General features: G+C 49.8%; 1 protein-coding gene across 4 annotated transcripts in view; it reads right to left on the reverse strand.

Moving 5' to 3' along the window:
• The window catches only part of GAS7 (growth arrest specific 7), a 75,580-nt gene that overhangs the window by 17,947 nt on the left and 40,402 nt on the right, over window positions 1–17,231 (reverse strand). For all 4 annotated transcript variants that reach the window (XM_038157052.1, XM_038157053.1, XM_038157055.1 and 1 more), the window contains exons 3-6: window positions 15,150–15,221; window positions 13,566–13,651; window positions 10,217–10,270; window positions 2,065–2,154 (exon numbers count right to left, since the gene is read on the reverse strand). In XM_038157052.1, the coding sequence (XP_038012980.1) occupies window positions 2,065–2,154; window positions 10,217–10,270; window positions 13,566–13,651; window positions 15,150–15,221 (302 nt within the window). The remainder of the gene's footprint in view (window positions 1–2,064; window positions 2,155–10,216; window positions 10,271–13,565; window positions 13,652–15,149; window positions 15,222–17,231) is intronic.

A 17,231-nucleotide genomic window follows, 5' to 3' on the forward strand; every position in this document is an offset into this window, starting at 1 on the left:
AAAACAGAGCCAGTCTGCAGGGATCTGCAGTAAAACCAGGCAAACTCATCCCACAGATTGCCACCACACCCCCCATTCCTCACTGCCTGTTCCTCACACAGCTCCTTGCTCCACTGGCTTCAAGAACCAACACAGCTTTCTCTCTGCTGCCTCCTCTCTCTCTGCTTCCCTGTTTCATTTCTTACCCTCACCCAACAACCACAATCTCAGAGAACATCTCCCTCGGTGCTGCAGGTTTTGCTCTGATCCCCCACGTGCTGCAGAACCAGCCAGAGGAAAATGCCAGACTAATCCAAGCAGGAGACTGGCAGGATGCCCTGCCAGGAACCAGCAGGCTGAGCCAGTGGGAGAAGTGGAGATGGTGGAGGAAGGGGAATGAGCTGTGGGCAGACCATGACAAGGCCAAAGAGGAAATTCCTGCAAGCAGAGTTATGGGAGGATAAAAGTCTGCAAGAAGTAAGGAGTTCTAAGCAGAATTTCACTGAAATCAAGGTGTGACCAACCCAAGGAATGAAGCACTGGCTGAGCCTGAACAGGGAGGACCAAACAGGGCAGGAACTTTTGTGAGACACATGCAAAAAAATCAGTCTCTACACCATTAATGACTTAGGGCCCATGGGGATTAGAAGAATGGAAGGAACTGAAGAAATTTTGTGGCAACGTGACCATTTTCAAATATGTCAGTGTATTTTAGCAATGCCCTGCCATCAGCACTGAGCAAGCACAAGGGGACATCCTGCTGGGCCTCCAACACTTTTTTTTTTAAAGGGAAACACTTCAATAACCAGTAACTGAAAACACACATGAGATTCCTAAAAGCTTCATCGTTGATTCCTTTTGTAGTATTTCTTCCTTCCGTTGTGGTTTTCCTCTCACTGCCCAGAAAAATATTCAGGTGGAAGGAAAGTTTTCCACTGGAAGATCATTTTCTATCAGCTCCACACTCCAAGCACTACTGCATCATTTTCATGTGGCTCAGGAGCCTGGAAACAGACCTGAGCACAAAGGGGCACGCACAGAACCAGCCATGGAAAACTCTGGATGCTCCAGGCTGCATTGAAACTACTCAAGCCATAAATTGGCCTGTCCTACACAAACCTCACCCTACAAAGAATGCATTCATTATCTGACCTCTGGAATATCCTCTGGAGGGAGCTGCACAATTTAACAAAGAGTTTTTAACTATCTGCTTGCTTTAGAGGAGGCACCCCCTGCTTCCTTGTGTATCCCTGGCTCTCATGCTCTGGGAAACACTGGAATCATATTCCCTGCCAGCCACCTTTCTGTCCTATGGACCTGGGGGTCTGTTGGGGTGAGTCCAGAGGAGCTCACTAAGCTGGAACACATCTGCTCTGGAGACAGCCTGAGAAAGCTGGGGCTGCTCAGCCTGGAGAAGAGAAGGCTCCAGGGAGACCTCAGAGCCCCTTCCAGAGCCTAAAGGGGCTCCAGGAGAGCTGCAGAAGGACTGGGAACAAGGGATGGGGTGCCAGGATAAGGGGGAATGGCTTCCCACTGCCAGAAGGTAGGGTGAGATGAGATATTGGGGAGGAATTCTTCCCTGTGAGGGTGGGGAGGCCCCAGAGCAGCTGTGGCTGCCCCTGGATCTCTGGCAGTGCCCAAGGCCAGGCTGGATGGAGCTTGGAGCAGCCTGGGACAGTGGAAGGTGTCCCTGCCCATGGCAGGGGTGGAACAGGGTGGGCTTTAAGATCCCTTCCAACCCAAACCAGCCTGGGATTCCGTGATTCTATTCCCTTCCTCCTGCACTGCCCTTTTGCCTGTGGTATTTGGAAATATGTGGCTTCTCCTACATCCTCCCTATTTCCTGAGCAAATCCATCTCCTGAGAAATGCCCTTGCCTTCCTTTCTCTGACGATCAGCCACATCTCAGAGTGGTCAGATGTTTCCAGGAGATCTTCACTGGCATCCCCAGTCTCCGTGGTACTCCTGAACAAATTGTATCTCAGCCCAAATTCTCCTTTACCTTGCACCACAAATCAAGCTGTTTATTCCACTTTCGTGGAAGCTCTGGAGCTGCATGTGGCATGTGGCTGGCTGCCCACTTACCCAGAAATAATCACAGTAGCTCCACTCTGAAGGTTTCAGCAACTGCTGCTCCGGCATTACGTCAGGGTGGGGGAAAGTCACACAGTTGATCTGTTAAAAGAAAACAAAGCCAAAAAAAAAGGAGAGTTAGACAGTAATGAAACTTAGCTGTTAATGAGAAACACGTAAATAAAAAGTTATATCCATCAGAAGATCCGCAGTGAGTGCATGCCAGGGAAGAAAAACTGGCTGTTGCATGGAAACAGCAGCTAAGTATTCCCAGAATGCTACTCTCTGCAGGCAGGAGTGTTGGCTCAGAGGGAAATAAACTACCCATTTCACAAGAGGAAAACCTACTGGATTTGGAAAGCACCACACAGGGAGTTCTCCCAGATCCCCGAAAACTGTGCTAAAAAACCTGATGTGAAACACCCTGAGCACAGAAACACAGTGAGCACCAGAGAGCACTGCAGGCACTGTCAGTGCAAAACACCCTTGGCTATGCCAGTGTCCCACAGGATGCCAAAAAATGGAATTATTTTTTCAGTGCACAGCCCTTCAATCTATGTCTAAGACCTTTTCAGGTGGAAGTGATGGTCTCTGTAGAAAGGAGCAGGGGCTCTCTGGAGTCAGTGAACCTTCAGTGCTCACGGAGATCTGTCAGACAGGACTCATCACACGCTCATTGAACAACAGCATCGAAAAATCCAAGCTCTCATTAAGTTATCCCAGTGGAACACTGCAGCCTGCTAACAGCACAGTGAAGGCAACGAGCACCACAGCTACTGCAGAACATGCTGCAGAACAACCCTGGACACAGCTGAGCCTTCCAGAGGAAGCACCAGCAAGAGTCAGAGCTCGCTGCCAGTTTGTAATGCTCACCCCAAATCCCTGCTGGGCAGGTTCCCTAAAATCAGCCCCTCTCAGGCTCATGGGAGCACTGAGAGCACTTGAATATTCATCAAGGGAACAAGAGATACTGGGGATGGGATGTCACAGATGTAACTGTTTGGGGGTGGGGGTTTGTTTTGGATCAGTTAACTCTCACAGGAAATCCACACAAATCTGTGGGCAGGGTTAGCACAGCTGCACAGGCAGACCCAAAGGCACGCAGTGAATCTGCCTTTGGGCGATTCAGAGAGGATCAGAAAGGATGTGGGTGCTGACACAGCACAAACCCACCACGCCAGAGCACAGCAGACAAAACCTTCAGCTGATACAAGCTGCTCCGACAAACCCACACTGGCTCTGCTGCCTCTGCCCAGGCCGGAGCTTCAGCAGCTGTCCTGTAACAGTGCAAGAGCTTGTTCCACACAAATCACCCTGCCAGAGCCTGCCAAGGCCATCCCAAAGCAGCCTGAGGACCTTGTACCTGTGGCTGTCACCTCAACTAGACCCTAAATCATGTGTCTTGCTTTCCAGCTCCCATCAGGCTCCAAGCTGACCTGCAGGTCAGAAATCTGGGCTTTGCAGGCAGTGGCCATGCACTGGTGACCCTGCACCTCCAACCAGAGCCAGCATCTCCAGACAGTGCCAGCACCTCCAACCAGAGCTGGCACCTCCAACCAGAGCTGGCACCTCCAACCAGAGCCAGCATCTCCAGACAGTGCCAGCACCTCCAACCAGAGCCGGCATCTCCAGACAGTGCCAGCACCTCCAACCAGAGCCGGCACCTCCAACCAGAGCCGGCATCTCCAGACAGTGCCAGCACCTCCAACCAGAGCCAGCACCTCCAACCAGAGCCAGCATCTCCAGACAGTGCCAGCACCTCCAACCAGAGCTGGCACCTCCAACCAGAGCCAGCATCTCCAGACAGTGCCAGCACCTCCAACCAGAGCTGGCACCTCCAACCAGAGCCGGCACCTCCAGACAGTGCCAGCCTCCAGTCAAAGGCACAATGTCCAGTCCATCTCCAACCAGAACTGACCTCCACTGACCACAGAGTTCCAAGCACAGACAGCACTGCAAACACTCTCCCTGTTCCCCTGTTTTCCCCAGCAGAAGAGTCATGCACCAGGAGTTTCAGAGCATCAGCTCAGTGCAGAGCAGGATGGCCATGCTCTAACCAACTGCACCTCCCAAGTGTGTTCTGCAGCCTTTAACAGAAGTCTGGGCATCACAGAATCATAGAAATATAGAATATCTTGAGTTGGATCGTTGTGTTGCAGCACTGCACACCAGGACAGGGAGGTGATCTGCAGTGGGGGGCACGGGAGTTGGATCCTGCAAAAAGAAACAGCATGGGAAATTCCCAATCCCTGCTAAAAGCAGTGCCTGTTCCACAAAAACTAAATCTGTGTCAGTTGGAAGCTGCTGATTAGAGATGTGACAGTGAGTCTCAATGTCCTGAAGCAATAAGCACAGAGTCACTGGAAATGCCAGGGCTGGACTGGTGACAGTGTCTCACTGCAGTGCACAGAACTCCAGGAATGCAGCAGGAAGTGGAACAGTGAGTGTGCACACCAGCAGGTGATGAAAGCAGGGTTAATTCAAGTGTTTCTCAAAGTTTCAGGAATAAATCAAAAGATTCTTCATTAATCCACAGACTGAATTGTCTGGAAATGATGCTGAATTGTCTGGAAAGAGTCATGAGGCCTTTGGGTCTAGTATCACTTTTAAAAGGGAATTGGTGCCAGAACTAAAAAATAAAAGATGCAGAAACTTTTACAATCTTAAAAACAACAACAACAAAAGTATTATGGTAAACAGAATTTAACAGAACTTACATCTTTTTACACTAAGTCCCACCAGGGGGCATGAAAATTTTCTAAACTCTAGAAATACTACTAAAAATTCCATATGACTACATAGGTAATCCTGTGATCTTTCTTTCCTTTCATTACCCCAGATTGCTTATACTTAAACAAGAGCTCTTGCATTGGTATTTCCCAGTATTTCTAAAACCTCTCAGGATTTCCCAGCAGGAGGGGAACACCAGGCTGGCAGTGGCATGACAGTGTGGCATTCCCCCCTCTCAATCCTCCCTCTGAAATGCTTCTTTTCTTCCTTCTAAAAGCAAAGAGAGCTGAAAAAACCCCTCAGTGCTTCACCAGCTTGGTCCCACTGATGAGCTGAGTGGTGTAAGGACAGCCAAAGCACCTGGTGATGATGTCCCCATGTTTGACAGCTCCATCATTCCCACGGACAATGACACTCCCTCCATGCAAAGGAGCACTGCCCTCACTAATTTTGGGAGCCCACGCTTTGCTCACATCCCTGAGAGCTGTCTAGGCTCCATGCAAGCTCCAAATCCAGACCTGTGGCAGTGTGGCTATTTTAATAATGCTGACTTGCCAGCAAGGCCTCACAAAAGCTTGCAGAAGGTGCCTATTACAGCTGTAATTGCCAGGAAGAAACAAAACAAATTAAAACAGGCCTCTTAGATAATGATGGAATCACAGAACATGAAGAGAAAACAAGGTGTGATGACCTGCATTGCATTCCCACAAGCTCCACTGGGACAGCTGAGGTGATAATCAGCCTCACCATGATATTAAGTTCTTATGCACCCTCTTTGTCAAAATAATGGCTATTGTCAGCTTGAAACAGAGCAAAATTAATAAGAAGACACCCAAGGAAGAGCTGAGCAAACCCGCCAGAGGACAGCAGCTTGTCTTTCCAGCTGCCACTGGCCAGGAGTGGCACCAGAAAACCTGTCTGGGAGCCACTGGATCAAAGAGGACAGAAGGTTCAGAGTCAGAGAAGGAAAAAAACACAGTGACAAACAAAGCTTGGCGGAGGACACACACAGAGGGGATCAGAGAAGCAGCACAAATGCATTTCTCTTGACAAGCCGTGTGCCAAACTCAATGGATTAAAATACTTTTGCCTGTGCACTGATCGTGAGCAAATGCAATTATACTCTTAACAGCTGAATATTCCAGCTCCTATTTCCCACGAGCACATTGGCAGCAATGACAAAATGAGCTGTTTATGTTGCAGGTGACTCTTAATTACATCTGAGACACAAAAGGGTGACAGAAGAGGAACAGGCCCAGGGAGCCAGGTGAATGCACAGGATTTGCACAGGAACAACAAACTTTGTTGGGTTGGACGTGCACATTAATCTCTGGGATTTCAGAGTCTCTGCAGGCTTTGAAGTCACTCACCAGTAAATGAGACATTGCCAAGCAACAAGAATAAAACAAGAATAATTTGATCAAAGCTTAGATAATCAACTACATGTTTATTACATCAGTCACAACATAAATAAATGAGCAGGAGAACTTACTGTGCCACACTCACGCGACTAAAGCAGGGCAACGTTTTTGCTTATCTCTTCAACTTAAAAATGCTCATTATTTTTTTGATTTCTACACATTCTCAGCACCTTAAACACACAAGACATGTGCCAGATTGCCTCACTTCAGTATTGTCTTTACATTTTCAGCTGAGACCCAGAAAGTACAATATCCAACATTGAGTTCATATGGCAGATGGAACTATTTGGGTAAAAAAAGCCAAATGCAAAGGCTGGAGAAGATCTCAGAAGAGCTTGGGCAGCCTGAACTCCCCAGGCAAAGAAGCCCTAAAATGCCTAGGCTATGTCTGGGCAGCTTCAACACCATGAGTTTGCCCTGGGCTTTAGCTCTGATAGGGTGATGCTGCAGCTATGGTACCACAGAAGGGAAAAACAGATAGTTCAAGTCCTCACTGTTAACAAATCCATTGAGAAAGATTCTGCCAGAAGTGTGGAGGAGCCCTCTTTACTTGGTCTATCTGTAGAAAGGTTCAGGGATTAATCAGGCCCCTGCCCAACCAGGGCTTTTGTGACAGTATCTACCACGATCAGCCCCAGGGCAGGGGGGGGAGCTGTGCTGAACATGCAGCCTCATGCCGTGCTCATCACAGCCCTGTGTGTGTCACACTTGTCAGACACACAGCAGAGCAGCAGGAAATCCCAAGTTCCTGTGCACAGGCTGCCCATCTTCCATCTGCAGCACGTGTTCATTGACGTGGCCGGCACCTGCAATCCAAACACCAGCATTTTCCAGGTCCTGCACTACCCTAACAAGGCACAAGAGAATTTTTAAGACAGAAACCCACGCTCAGAAATACCTCATAATCAGGCAGCTTTCCTGCTCTTCCAAGTAAGACACAGCCCTGTTTCTCAGGTGATATCCCCCTGTGCATTCTCCATTCAACTCTCCCTCATGTATTGTAAATATCTCCAACTTCCACAGACCAGAGGCTCCAGGAATCAGCCAGCAAACCATCCAGCCTTTAAACAGCAAGTGCACCTTGAAATTAATTGTAAAACCAGCACAGACCACACACCTGCAGCTCCATGACAGCCTCTGATACACCCAGCTGGAGTTTCTCTTCCAAAGATGGAAGACCATGTCAGTAACATTCACTGACCAAAGAGAAAACACCAGATTATTCTTGTTGGTTGCACACAGATGGGAAATACTCCAGCTCCACCTGCCTTCGGGGTTTCCAGAAGCTGTGCTACTAAATGCCACTTGGATGCAGAGGAGGCAGATGCATCCTGAGGAAGATGCTCCCACTCCTCTGCTGAAGGCGATGACGCAGCAACAGCTTGGCTGGACATCACCTGATGTCTGCAGCTTGTGTGCCACAGGATTCCGGTTTGAAGGGAGGTTTCCTGGACCAAAAGCCTCGAAGTAAATCACAGAATTCCCCTCTGCAAGAAGAGGTTCTGCCTGAGCACAGCTACAGACCAAGGAAAAGCATCTGACAGCAAGCTAAGGACATGCCCTGCAGCTCTGCTAAGCAGAACATCCCCACGTCAGCTGGAGTGGCACTGAGCACACACAACCTCCTAGGAAACAGTGAAAACACACTGTTTTACAGTTTACACTCCTTATGAGGTTTTTCACAATGCTGCCTTGATGGAGGCAATGGCTTGGAGCAAACAGCTGTTAAAATTAGCTTATTTTTGTCTTCTGATTCATCCTGCTTGAAAGCTTTGGGCTTCTGCAGGAGGAACGCACACCCAGTGACCCTGACATAACACAGAGTTTGCTTTGCAGATGTTACCTGATGGCACATGGGCCAGCAAATATGGAAAGCCACCCTCAGAGAACAGCCTGAGCCCTGTAAGCAGCAGGGATTGCAGGAAAACAAGCTCTCCTCCTCTTGTTCTCATGCAGCCCAGTGCACCCCACCCTGTGTGACCGTGTCTAGTCCCTCTGGATGTGATGTTCAGCCCATGATTTACCTCAACCCCCCAGTCTGAGCAGGCAGGGGCTGCATTCAAGGGCAGGGACACGTCTCCTGCCCCAGCCACGGCAGCCCTGGAACAGCTGATTCTCCCAGACATCTGCAAAAATGTCTGAACATCCAGATTTGTACTTGCTTCAAAGCACACCACGCTCTCAATAAACCAATTACCAGTACTAACATTGGTAACAACCAATTTTCGTAACTAAAATCACTGATTGAAGTGGTTTTTTTTCAAAAACTGTTGAAGATTTCCCCCTCCTTCCCCAGAACACTGTACCTGCATGGCAGTGGCTGACTCACATCTCCATCAGAGGCACTTCTGTGTGCTTCTTTTGAGCCCTGGTCTCTGTCACCAGCAACCCAGCCCACTAATGAATAAATCTGCAGGCTGCATGTGACAATGCAAACAACAATCTCCTCCTCGTAATAACACTAACAAGGAAGTATAATATTAAATTATTCCTTTTGTTCTCAGGGACTTGATACCCTGCCAATACTTGCAGCTGCAAGAATTGCCTCTCCTTTATTGCTGAAAATTAATTTATCTGCTCATTTCTTCTGATTTCCATTTAAATAAAACTTTTTATTACTAGCCACTTTCATTCATCTATTTTGATTTCCCTTCTGGTTTTAATCACCTGTCCTGCACTGAAGAGCCCATAAGTGCTAATTGTGCTCCAGATGAGGTCACCAAGCACACAAAAGTTATTAATGACTTTAAACTGAGATACATTATACAACTGAGAACATTTCCATTCACAACACAGAATCAGAAGATGGCTTAGGTTGGAAGGAACATTAAAGCCCATCTTGTTCCACCCCTTGCCATGGGCAGGGAGAGCTTCCACTATCCCAAACTGCTCCGAGCCCCTTCCAACCTGGCCTTGGACACTTCCAGGGATCCAGGGGCAGCCACAGCTTCTCTGGACAGCCTGTATCAGGGCCTCCCACCCTCACAGGAAACAATTTCTTCCTACTAGCTAATCTAAATCTTCTTTCTTTCAATTTTAAACCGCTGTCCCCTGTCCTGTCACTACATGTTCTTGTAAAAAGTCTCATCATTGAGCCAGGTATACTTAATTATAAAGACTAAAAGTAAACATAAAATTAACTTAACACTGAAATACAAAACCTTTGCCTGTACTTTCCACCAGAAATCTTTACTTGGACACTCTGACACAAGAAACCTTCTTGACACCTCAAATACAGATTGGGAAAAACAAAGATCCTGCTCTGTCTAACTCTTCAGTACTTCTCCCAGTGCAGACACTGCTGTGGAGGGGGGATGATCAGATGAGGAAGTTTTTTCAAGACACCTGGTTCACAGTCCCAGGCACCTCTTAAGGCACCTCCTTCCCCTCTGCTCATCTTGGAACCACCACTATCCCACGGAAAACCGCGCCTGGACCCCAGCGCAGGGCAGAGATCCCAAACCCTCCGTGGGTTTCGCGGCGACTGGAACACCAAAACGCCGCGGGGGCAGGATGCTCCGGCACGGGGTGCCCAGCACGGAACCCCCGCGGTCCCGCAGCCCCGGTGCCCAGCACGGAACCCCCGCGGTCCTGCAGCCCCGGTGCCCAGCACGGAACCCCCGCGGTGTCCCGCACAGAATCCCAAGGTTCCCCGGCCCCACTGCCCGGTGCCCAGCACGGAATCCCCACGATCTCCCAGCCCCAGTGCCCAGCACGGAACCCCCGCGGTACCCTGATGCCCGGTGCCCAGCACGGCATCCCCGGAGCTCCCCAGCCCCGGTTCCAGCACGGAATCCCCGCAGTTCCCCAGCTCATTAGCCGGTTCCCAGCACGGAACCCCCGCGGGTCCCCAGCCCCACTGCCCGGTGCCCAGCACGGAATCCCCGCAGCCCATCACGGAACCCCCGCGGCCCCGCAGCCCCGGTGTCCATCACGGAACCCCCGCGGCCCCCCAGCCCCGGTGCCCATCACGGAACCCCCGCGGCCCCCCAGCCCCGGCGCCCCGCTCTCACCGTCAGGCTGCTCTCCTTGCTCTGCCGCCGCGGCGCCGCCGGGGATCCCGGGCTCTGCGGAGGGAAGCGGAGCGCATCATCGCGGCCGCTCTCGGAGCCCAGCATGGCTGCGCGGGGCGGGGAGAGGCGGGTCCCATGGCACGGCTCGGCTCGGCTCGGCTCGGCCCGGGAGGCAGGGATGGAGGGAGGGGGAGCCGCGGGAGGCCCCGGCTCGCTGCTCCGCCTCTCTCGCCTCCGCCGCACCGAGCGCGGCGCCGGGGCTCGCTGCGCCGTGGGACGGTGGCACTCGCCGGCGGGGGTGCGAAGAGTGCCCTGCCACGCCGTGGGATGGTGGCGTCACACCCCCCCGGGGACAGGGACAGCAGTCTTGGTGTCCCATGGGTGGCACTTTGCTCTGCTGGGTGTGAGAACTGGGACGGGGATGGTGACATCCACTGCTGGGGACAGCGATGGTAGCTCCTGCCTATCTGCGGAATTGGTGGCATCATATCCCCCTGGGGACAGGGACACAAATGTGCCCCAGAGTCCCCCCAGGCGGGCAGTGCTCCCTGTCCCTGTCGCAGGTCCCTGGTGGGGCTCGGATGCTGTGACTGCTCTTTAGCACGTGAATCGCTCCTGGCATCATTTGGGACTCCCACCCCAAACCCCACTGCTCAGGCACCCGGTGCTCGTCCTGGGACTCAGCAGCAGCAAGGTGCCAGCACCACACACGTGCAGTTCCATGGCTGTTCTGCTGTCCCCTCGGTGGCAGTTGTGACAATTTGAACGGGCAGCACTTAGCTGCTCTCTAGGAAGCCATGAACAAGGTCTGGCTGAGTGCCCAGCACAGCATAGCTCCGCGTTGTTCTCAGTTGTGGCTTTTCCCCCCACCCCCTGACCTGTTTCCAAGAAATGTGGCTGAGCTCGCTGGAGGGATCTTGCCAGCATTTGTTTGCACGGTGGCTGCTGCCCAGGTCCCAGAAAGCGTCCTGGCCAAAGCCTAGGAGCTGCTCCACAGTGGGAGACAGCCCCTGCCAGGAACAGACAAGGAAGCAGTCAAGGCAGAGCAGCTTAGGATGGCCCAAGACACACAAGGAGTGAGAGAAACAGGCCAAGAAGACTTTGAGGGTATGCAGAACAGCTTCTTGCAACCACAGGATTATGGTCAGATGCTTTCCTTACTAAGGACTCCTCTGCAGAAGCTGCCACAGCCCCCAGGAAAAGCAGCTTCCCAAGCGGGCGTAGACACGAGCTGTTCTGAGAATTAATGCCACCAGCAGCCAGTCAGGGATTCAGAACTAATTCAAAGCAGGTTCAAAGCGGGGAGGAAGCCAGGAGCTCAGTTTGGAAAAACCTGTAATAAAGGAGCAGTGGAAAGAAAGTACCATGGAGGTGATGAAGGGAATGAGAAAAGTCATGAAAGGGATTTCTGACAGGCTGATGGTTGAGTCAGCTGAGCAAAGCACTGCACAGGCTGAGAGAGCCTGGAGAAGAGAAGGCTCCAGGAAGACCTCAGTGGAAACCTTCAGATCCTGAGGTCAGTCTACAAAAAGCTGGAGAGAGATTGTAGACAAAGGCCTGGAGTGATAGAAAAAGGGGGAATGGCTTCCCACTGACAGAGGGCAGGGTTAGATAGGATATTGGGAAGGAACTGTTCCCTGTGAGGGTGGGAGGCCCTGGCACAGGTGCCCAGAGCAGCTGTGGCTGCCCCTGGATCCCTGGCAGTGCCCAAGGCCAGGCTGGATGGGGCTTGGAGCAGCCTGGGATAGTGGAAGGTGTCCCTGCCATGGCAGGGGGTGGCACTGGATGGGCTTTAGAGTCTCTTCCAGCTGAAGCATTCTGTCACTCTATGACTCCTCATGTATCTCAGATGTGAATTTGAGTAAAAAGGTGTCTGTGAATTCGAGTGAGACTCAGCAGCGTAAAAACAGAAGGTGGCAAATGTTGCTACAAAGGAAACTCTGCAGAAATTAATCTGACTGCGTTCCAAGACAGCTACAAAAACATGGGAGTCAGATACCTTTAGATTTTTTGGGTTTTTTTTTGACAAAAGTATTCACAAGGGACTTTTTGAAGGAAGTCACAGCCTACAAGTTTATTTGGGTTCTCTGAGGGAGTCACAGTAGATGTGTGGACAGGGGTGTCTGGTAATGCACTACATAAGATTCTAAAATGCATTTGACCTAGTTTAGGTGCTCACTGTCTCCAGCCCAGGCAAATTGCTCAGAGAAACAGCAGCACAGGGAGTTGGTACAAGATGTTTGATGTGGAAGAAACAGAGAATCCAAAGAGCTGTAGTGTATCATGAGAAATGCCATGAATCCAAACCAGGAATACTGACCTGGGTGAAAGGCTGAGGAGGCAGCATGTGAGAAAAGAGAGTCAAGGCAAAGCAGGACAGTTTTCAGACAACACAAAACTCAGCCCAAGAAACAGAGAATGTGAGAGACACTGAGAGCACCAGACAGGCCAGGTCCACATGGCAGCAGCACACCAATCAACCATGCACTTCCCCAGGGGTATTTAGCACTGAGAAAGGACTCACCACTTTCTTACAGAAAGGAAAGAGAAAACTCAGGTCTGGGACCACTGGGGGAAACATCAGAGGGTGGGGAAGCACAGCCCAAGTGGAGTGTGATCCACCAGCTGTGGCAGTCACATGGCCATACGGTGATGTTTTGGCAGGAAGCAAAGAGTTTCATGGGAGGAGCTGGAAGAGGGCCCTGTGCTGCATCTGCAGACCTGTGGGGAAGAATTTCCCAGGGATATGACGTGTTGCAAGCAAAAGTGCAGAGATATTTATTGGAAATTTGGACAAAGGCAGAGGAGGCCAACTGTCCACAGGTCAGCATGCTGTAGGTTAACTCGGGGTGATGTGCTGGGTGAGGCACTGAGGAGGGGCTGTGAAAGGACAGGCCAGAGTGGATGAAGTCATTGAGAAAAAAGCTTTGGATGAATTCTTTGTGAATACTGTCTTTGGGAGGGAAAGCTGGAGCTGCAGGAAAACACAATGAGATACAGACATGGGCGGATGTGCAAATGTAAAGAGAGGACTGTGCTGGACACAGGCCCAGGGTTCAGGCTGGAGTGGCAGGAAAATTCATAGGGTTGCTAATAGTGACTGAAGTGGCCTGGTGGATTTTTCAGAAAGGAGTGATAGGACAAAAAATCCAAAGGATCTTGCCTTTTTTTACTGTTTTACCAGCTGGACACAAAGCCTAACTATACTGCACACAACAAATCTGTCTGACCTGAGTTTCTAAAAGAGAATGACCTCGTGACTTCTTGCTCTGGGTGGATTCCTGAACTACTTAAGTAGAAACCCATTTATTCTTGGATCCTGCTGTTTGCCTTTTTCCCAGAAACTTACCTGGGGGTCCCCACTGGGTTTTCGGAGGCTCGTGTGACCTGAGTCGAGCTGGTGTACTGGGGACCCAGAGATGTAGTAGCCATTCACTGCAAGAACAGATGGAGAGTTAGCAGGCTTGCAGCTGATAGCCAGTGAAAAACTGCACAAATTTAAAAACTAATCCCATAACTGATCATGCAGATATAGATCACAGTGCTTTAAGGCTTAGTTGCATCTCTCATTACCCTACTGTGATTTGATGGGTAATAGAGTAAACATTTTCCTGTGTGGAGTCAGTTTTGCCCATCACCATAATGAGTGATGTCTCCCTGCCCTTATCCCAACCCTTCTGTTGTAGTTTTTACCCCCATTCACCTAAGGAGGAGAGTGACAGAGAGGCTTGCTGGGCACCTGGCATCCATCAAAAACACTGGTCCAAGGGAGTTTTCATGTAAAGAAAGCAAGCCTTGCACGATGTTTTTGGTTCCTGCATGGAACTACAAATTGCCTTTTTTTTTTAATATACTGAGCAATGAATAATGCTCAAACTAGTGTTGAAACAAGATACTCAACTACATTATAAATCCTTTGGTCACAATGAAATGCACAATCTTCACACAGACTACCCACCCAGTTCTGCCAATAAAGAGGGACATCAGTTCAAAAATTTCCAAGAAAAACATCCTCTAACCTGCTTTATTTACAGTCAGCTGGCACCAATGGCCTTTACATTTAACACTTCTTATTCTAGAGTAATTTTTGCTTTGCTTTGTCATTCTTCAGTACAGTTACACATCTGACTCTGCTACTTGCTTCCCTGCAACCTCAAGTCAAGACAGAGATGATGTGTATGGTCACCCCTCTAGCCATCACATGCTGAAACTTTGCTGTGCACATGTTCTGTGTGGAAGAGCATCAGCCAGCCCATGTGTGTCTGCAGCTCTTTGATTTCCCTGCCCTGTCAGAAAGCAGAACTGAGGAAGTGCTTGTTGGGCCCCTCTTTGCCTCCGTGCTCCCAGAAGGAGCCACCTCAGCTCCTGAGTGGACACTTCAGACACCCAGACAGAAGATGGACTGGCAGGGAAACAACAGTCACAGAGGAGGTGTCAGGAGGGAAAGCCCCACCATGTTTTCTCTGCTACACTCTCATGACTGTGTAGCCTGGAGAAGGGTCTGGGGAGACAATAGAGTCTGACAGGGATACAGGAGAGCTAGAAAGGGACATTAGGCAAGAGTCTGGAGTGACAGGACAAGGGGCAATGGCTTCAGCTGTGGGAGGATAGACTGAGATCAGAGATTAAGAGAAAATCTGTGAGGGTGGTGAGGCCCTGGCACAGGGTGCCCAGAGAAACTGCGGCTGCCCCTGGATCCCTGAAGTGTCCAAGGCCAGGTTGGACGGGGCTTGGAGCAGCCTGGGATAGTGGAAGGTGCTCCTGCCCATGGCAGGCAGGTGGAACGAGATGATCTTTAAGGTCCCCTCCAACCTGAACCATTCCATGATTCCGTATGTCCATCAAGTCTCTCTCCCACTGTATCACAGCACTTTCCTTTGCTTTGCTGAATGGTAGAGGAGCAGACTGACCCAGGCACAGCATCAAACAGTACCTGCAGAGCTCTTCTGTGACACAGGGCTCTTGGGAGTGCCAGGCACACTGCTGGGCCGCTCCCACGTCGTTTCTGTTGAAGGGAAACACCAGTGTCAGGGTGATGGAGGTTTTTACACACATACCAGAGTTATGACACATAAACCAGTGGGTCTGACCCTCAGTGTCCTCTGAACCAGGTTCTCACCCTGTGAGGAAGATGCCTGCACCTCCCTGCCCTTCCTCTCTCCCCTGATCTCTTCCTGCCACAGCTGCCAGCTGGGATGGGTGGAGACAGAGCAGGCTGGAGGCTGCATCACTGGTTCTTCCAGGTCACTGCCTGGGAACACTCACCTGGCCTGCACTGACTGCCTTTCCAGGTGCACTGAAGTCCAGCCCAGCCTGGGCACTGCCTGCAGCCCACTGAGGGCACTGCCACATGCCAGCCGTGGTCCTCAGCCTGGGGACAGAGTGCCTCTGCACCTGCTCTCTCCATGAAAGGCAGCTGTGAGTGGCTCTCAGATCTGCTTTCAGTCACATATACACAGCCTTAGCACCTTTTTTCCCCCCAAAAAAATATTTCTCTGGAAAATTCCCCTTTTTCCATTCATGTCACTTAGCAGCTGGAACGTGCAAATGTTTGTCACACCAGCTGTGACACTCCAAAGACTGCTGCTGCTTCCCCCCTCAGTTGCCTCTGCAGTTTAACCATTCTGCTCATTTTTTCAGCAAATGGAAAATTGATTTTGACCACATGCTGAAGACAGAAGATTTAAGTGCAAAACTTTTTAGAAGTTGAGAACAGAAGACAGTGGAGTGAGAGGAGCAACCTCCACAGAAGTCCAGCCAGAAAGCCCAAGGAACCATTCCTTTTGAATGCACATGTCAGTTCCAAATCATCTAAACAACACTGACTGCCAGATTGTACCAATGAGAAAATTAGCAAGCCACTGTAAAAAAGTCTGAGGACTTTTGGCTGCTTCATTTGAGACTGCTGTTTCCCAAATCCCAGTCAGCAACCATCTAATTCTGCCAAAGCCTGAAATCCTGTACCTGTGTGTCAGAAATCCTGTACCTGTGTCAGGGTTCTGGTCAAGCAGGGATGGAGGAGAGCCCTCGAGGATTTTAGGGTTGGCAGCGAGCACCTCCCTCAGGGCACAAAAGGCCTCCTGTGCTGGGTCAGTGCTTATTTGGCCATCAAGCAGGGTGTTAACATGCTTCAAGAACCATAAAAAGCCTATTTTTATATTTAGAATTGTGCACATTGTGTATATACATTTATGTATCTGTATGCATACAGATGTCTATGTGTATATATGTGCACAGAGGTGTCCTCAAGGGTTGTGTTAGGTTCCTTATTTCAGAAAGAACTCAGGATTACAGATCCCAAATGGAAGCAGGTGCCACCCCCACACCTGTAAATGCCCTCCCCCTCCCCAAGCCACAGCATGCTTTTGCCTGCAAAGAAAAATACCTTGAGCTTTTTCTTCCATTAGAAGTTTAAAACCTGAACTAGAAGCTTTGCTGAGTCTCGAGGGAATATTTAAATTTTAGTGTGTTTTTGTGAACAGGGTAGTAAGTAAATAAATTCCACGGTAGGTCAATAAAGAAGCACTGAGAGGTGTCTTAAGTAAACAGAAGCAAAATCAAATGCAAAGAGTTGTCTTTTATGAGTCAGCTTGTCTTGGCTTACAATCCACAAGTGCATGGTTAAATAGAGACAAATTCTAATTTACATTTACTGTAAGGCAAAGGTAAAAAATAATACAGCACCCAGGTGTCTTGTAGATTTTTTTAAAATTTATTTTAAAATGTTGATTGATCAATAATGTGAGCTGATTTCTGTGGGAAGGGACTGTGATGCCCACTGATGCTGAGCCCCAGTGCAGTCAGTGAAGTGATGTTTTTTTGCCAGCACTGACTTTGATGTTAGCAGCAAAGCAAGCTACCTTCATATTTGGCTTGGGAATTTTATTCAAGGATACCAGTCTCCAGCATTTTTGAGACCCTGCAGAGGAATGTACCTAAAAACCTGAAAAATATATATGAAATGTAATTAATTGGTTAAAGAGACAGCTCAGTTAGCCAGAGCATGGTGCTAATA

Source organism: Motacilla alba, chromosome 18, assembly GCF_015832195.1.
Source record: "Motacilla alba alba isolate MOTALB_02 chromosome 18, Motacilla_alba_V1.0_pri, whole genome shotgun sequence".
NCBI lineage: Eukaryota > Metazoa > Chordata > Aves > Passeriformes > Motacillidae > Motacilla > Motacilla alba.